Source organism: Bison bison, unplaced genomic scaffold, assembly GCF_000754665.1.
Source record: "Bison bison bison isolate TAMUID 2011002044 unplaced genomic scaffold, Bison_UMD1.0 scf7180017864293, whole genome shotgun sequence".
Taxonomy (NCBI): Eukaryota; Metazoa; Chordata; class Mammalia; order Artiodactyla; family Bovidae; genus Bison; species Bison bison.
The window spans coordinates 1,185,241-1,190,105 of record NW_011494865.1 but is presented as its reverse complement, the minus strand read 5'-3'; the positions used below and the strand labels follow the sequence as shown (position 1 = coordinate 1,190,105).

Sequence of the window (4,865 nt, the reverse complement as noted above, 5' to 3'; positions counted from 1 at the left end):
AGAAGACAAAGTCGTACTGTGGCAGCTGGCCGTGGGCCCAGGCGCGGCTCACGGCCCGGGCCCAGTGACTCTTCCCATGTCCCGCTTTGCCCAGCACAGCAATCACCCGCGTCTCCCGGGGCTGCTGGCGGTCGCTGGCGGCCAGCAGCACCTCGGCCAGACCCCCTCGGGCCGGCTGCCGCTCTGCCCAGTCCAGGGTGGCCAGCTCTCTCTCCTGGCTCTTCCCGCTGCTCTTCTCCAGCCTCACCCTCACCAGGTCCATGTCCACCAGGGTGCCTTCCGGGCCGGTGGACTGGGCCTGGTACTTGTCCCGTAGCGACTGGTAGAACTGCTCCACGCTCTCTGCGCAGGTCAAAGGGTGTGTGGGGTCGGGGGAGAGGAGGATGCTCGTGGCAGGACTGGCCACTGTGAGGCCAGCCCGGCCCCCATCACTAGCGTCTTCATCCATTCATCTCAGCCTTCCCTAAGCACGTTCTTGATTAGTGGCCTCACTCAGTTATCCAGACACTCATTCATTCCTTCTTACACCCAGTCATACCCTCATCTCACTTGATTATCTATCCACTCCATTCACTCGCTAACCTTCATTGTTTTTTAACTTTTATTTTATATTGGGGTATAGCCAATCAACGATATTGTGGTAGTTTCAGATGCCCAGCAAAACAACTCAGCCAGACATGTACATGGATCCATTCTCCCCCCAGACTCCCCTCCTATTGAGGTTGTCACATAACGTTGAGCAAGACCCTGTTCCAGACAGCAGGACCTTGTTGCTAACATTCTTCTATTTGCTCACCATAGGGAGGCCATGGTGGGAGGAGTGTTAAGAGCTAAGATAGTAGACTCCACGAATCTGGTTCAACTTTTTACTGTTCTCTTGAGCATGTGAGGTACCCCCTATGCTTCAGTTTCCTCACCTGTAAAACCGGGGTCATACTGGGGTCGTTGGCGACTTGACTACATACATCTCATGTGCCTGTAAGTGTGTCTGGGACAGAGTCCGACTCAGCCGTCTGGCTGTTCTGTAAGTTGCCCTTTCCTTTCTACCCTCTCACACTCATCACCCACTCTTGCCTTCATCCACTCTCTGTCACCCACCCTTCCCTCCTGCATTCTCCCAGCTTTGCAAACAAGAAAATGCTGACACATAGCATGGGCTCACAGGGGACAGGTCCTCAGTAAACCTTTCTCTAAGTGCAGGTGTAACTGGTGGAACGAATGATGGGATAATGGTGGGACCAAATGAGCACCTGAATGAATGAATGAATGAGCCAACAAGTAAGGGACCCTGCTACCACTCACCAGGCCACTTGGGAAGTTTGCTGGAGGCCCCGCCAGCTGCTGGGCATTTGGTGGGGGACATCTCATCCTCTGGAGGGGAAGAAGCTGGTGTTAGAGTTAGGGTGAGAGGCACCCTGGGGACCTCCCTCCCTCTGGGTCATCAGTCCCTTGAGTATGCCAAGGGCAGAGCTGACATGGGCTGAGTGTCCCCAGGTGGTGACCTGAGGCTGTATCCTACTCAAAGATGTCTTTCTTTGGCCGGCTGTACTTTTAAAATTTTCACCAGTGTTTCAGAAATCACAATATGTATGCTAAAATCAAGATCTCCAGGTTCTGCCGGCAATTCAGATCAGGCTGCACTGGACCTGTTTTCCTGCCATGTAACAAGCTGCTGAGATTTGACATGGATTCTCCTGCTGTTCCCCTCGCCCACCCTCCCTTGCACCCACCTCCCAGGACACCCTGTCCTGTTTTGTACAAACACAACTTGCCAGTCCCTGCAGGCAGTTCTGTGGGTGGATCTCGTTGTCTGAGGCAACTCCTTCCCCAGAACCTTTAGTTCTGTTTCCGGTAACTCTCAGAGGTCCAGCTGATTCTTACCTGTCAGGCCTGCACGGGAGGTGAGGGCCGGTTCGGGCATGCTGGGGAGGTCAGCGGCAGACGGGGCAAAGGGGCTGGCAGAGCCAGGCCGGTCTGGGGACTTGGGAAGGCTCTGGACAGCAGGCCCGCTGGATGGGGGTGTTTGGCTGGCCGGGGGCATCTCACCTACAGGAGAGGGGAAAGGAGTATAGGATCAGCTAGGAAGGGTCACCCCGGCTGGGGGGCTGGGGAAAGGGGACGGAAACTTCCCAAGGAAGTCATTTCGGGATGGAGTTGAGGAAAGAACTCTGGAATTACAGCTAGCTCCTAGAGCCTTGGTTTTCCCATCTGTGAAATGGAAACAATCATCTCATAGGGAGCTTAAGGGCAAATGCTACTAGGCACCTTCCCCACTATGTGGTCAGAGCTCGTTTTCCTCGATATCTCTTGCTTCTGGAGCACCAGTTCATTATACAAAAACTGGCGAGCAACTTTCAGAGGAAGTTCTTGAATCGAACAGAAGCATCTCCTACGTGCATTCTCTCTCCCTGAGAGCCCAACGCATCCCTTCGCTTGGACAATCTACAACCCTTCAATGGGGCAGGTCAGCAGGGACCACTTTGCTGACCTGGAAACAAGGCAGTTCAGAGAAAGCTGTACAAGCATGCACACCCACAACGACATACTAAAAAAAGTGAGCGAGAGACTCAGGAACTCTTGTGAGTATCTCTTATTGTTGTTTGGCTTGTTAATTAGCATGCAATGATGTCGTGACTTTAAAATATAATAAAGTTTTTTTTTTTTTTTAAAGAAGGCTTAGTGGGGGAAAGTGACCCAAAAAAGGCCACTTAGCCATTTGGTGGGTGGTGGGTCCACTCGGACCATGTTGGGGAGCTCTGCTCCTCTGCTTTGATTTTTGGGAAATGGGGACAGAGAAGGGTGTTCTGGGGAAGGAAGATCATGAGAAGGTGCTAGGCTACACCTGTCAAATACCTGGGTGGGAGTGGGGGAGGGGGGCATGGGATACAGGAGCAGTCAGGTCACAGGCAGAGGAGGTGAGGAGCCCAGGTTCACATACTCACTTTGGTAGATGAGTATACTGGAGACCCCCGTCCCAGTCCCTGAGATCGGCCAGAGCCCCTGGGGCAGAGTGGGGAGAGTGGGGATAATCTGAATGGGTCCCGCGGGAAGACTCAGGCAGCTCAACAAGGAACTGGACGGAGGCACTACAAGAGACAGAGAAGGTGATTTTGGATTCTCCATTAAAATCTTAAAAAAATATATATATACATATTTCAATTATCTAGAAAAATTATTATTATTATTGGCAGCACCGCACACAGCATGTGGGATCTTAGTTCCCAGATCCCTGGTCCAGGGATCAGCCCCGCCCCCCTGCATTGGAAGTGCAGTCTTAACCACTGGACCATCAGGGAAGTCCCTTCATTAACATCTGAGTTAATATCTAGTGGAAAAAAAAGTGAAAGTGTTAGTTGCTCAGTCATGACTCTTTGTGACCCCATGGACTATAGCCCGCCAGGCTCCTCTGTCCATGGAATTCTCCAGGCAAGAATCCTGGAGTGGGTTGCCATTCCCTCCCTGGCGAACCCGGGTCTCCTACATTGCAGGCAGATTCTTTACCGTCTGAGTCACCAGGGAAGCCCCAGTGAATATCTGACTCCCTTATAAAGGGCTCAGGTCTACGAGACAGCTGCAGCTGTGTTGGCCTGTCCTTGGTGGTATTGCTGGCACCCAGCAGAGCAGCTGTCACAGAGAGGGTGCTCAGCTGATAACTGATGAAAGCACAGGGCTGGTGGGTGAATTCCCGGATTGGAGGGGATTCCCAGCTGTATCTCCCAGGGATGCATTTCCTCCCAGGCATATTCTCCAGCACAGAGTGGATGGGGACCCGAGGACCAGATTGGCTGAGGCAGACGTGGGGGAGACACTGGCAAAGGGAGGAATTCCATTCCTGCTGCCATAGCCACTCCTGGGGCACCTCCAGGGGATGGGGAAGCCCACCCTCTTGGAGCCCCTAACATACCTGCGTCCTTCAGCCGGGTCTGGCTGGATGCTGGCTCCGTGTTGAACAGAGCAGGAGGTGGCGGGCAGGGCTGAACCAAGGAGTCGCTCACTGGCCCCACCAGGCAAGTGCCAGTCACCACCGGCATGGTGAGGGGCTCGGCTGTGAGGAAGGGGGGCGTGTTAGAGGCTGGGTGAGATCTGGGCGGGGGGTGGTGTCCGGAGGGGCCTTCTTGGGGGTGGAGGAGGGCAGGGTGGATCTCTCTGCTGGCAGTGGAAGGAAACACCTGTCCTCAGGCCTGGGTGAAGCTGGTTTCATTTCAGCAACTTCTCTGTGCTAGGCAGTCCCCAGCCCCAGCCTCCTCTTTATGGCTGGGTCCTGAGTGCTTCCTACCATGGAAACCTAGGGATGGGCAGACCTGTTAGCCCAGGCCCCTGTCACCCTCTCTACAGCCAGTCACTGAGCCCCCAGGGACCCTAAGAGACCCCAACACTGCCCATCAGTCTGAGGCAGAAATTTATCTCCTTTGTTTAATTGCGAGTCCTTGGAGGGTGGACACTTGCCTCCCTCCATCAGACTGGAAGCTCTGTGAAGACAGAGACTATTTCTCCATCATCTTCATGGGCAGGATCCCTGACTTCTCCATCACATTAGAGTTTGCTGAGGGCAGAGACCAGGCTTCCTCCATCAGACTTGGAGGCTTTCATTCCTCAATCTGTTTCCCACAGAGAGGCTGGTTTCCCCAGCTTTGCTAAAACAACCAAGTGAGAGGGGAGGGGAAGTGGGGGGAGAGGAAGGGGAGGGGAGAGGAGGGAGTGGAGGGGAGGAAGCATCTGGTGGGTGGTGGGGCTGGGGAATGGTGAGCATGGAGGAAGAGGCTCACTGAGGCATGGGGCCTGTAAGGAGGGCGGGAGGGCACAGGGTAACCAGCCGATCCGAGGTGACAATACTCTTCAAGGAGACATGTGACCTGCAGGCGCAG

General features: G+C 54.2%; 1 protein-coding gene across 1 annotated transcript in view; it reads right to left on the bottom strand.

The window, feature by feature from the left end:
• CIITA (class II, major histocompatibility complex, transactivator) overlaps positions 1 to 4,865 on the bottom strand; it is a 60,975-nt gene that overhangs the window by 14,126 nt on the left and 41,984 nt on the right. The window contains 5 exon segments of the mRNA XM_010850687.1: positions 3 to 342; positions 1,303 to 1,371; positions 1,882 to 2,046; positions 2,943 to 3,135; positions 3,564 to 4,045. Of these exon segments, the coding sequence (XP_010848989.1) occupies positions 3 to 342; positions 1,303 to 1,371; positions 1,882 to 2,046; positions 2,943 to 3,135; positions 3,564 to 4,045 (1,249 nt within the window).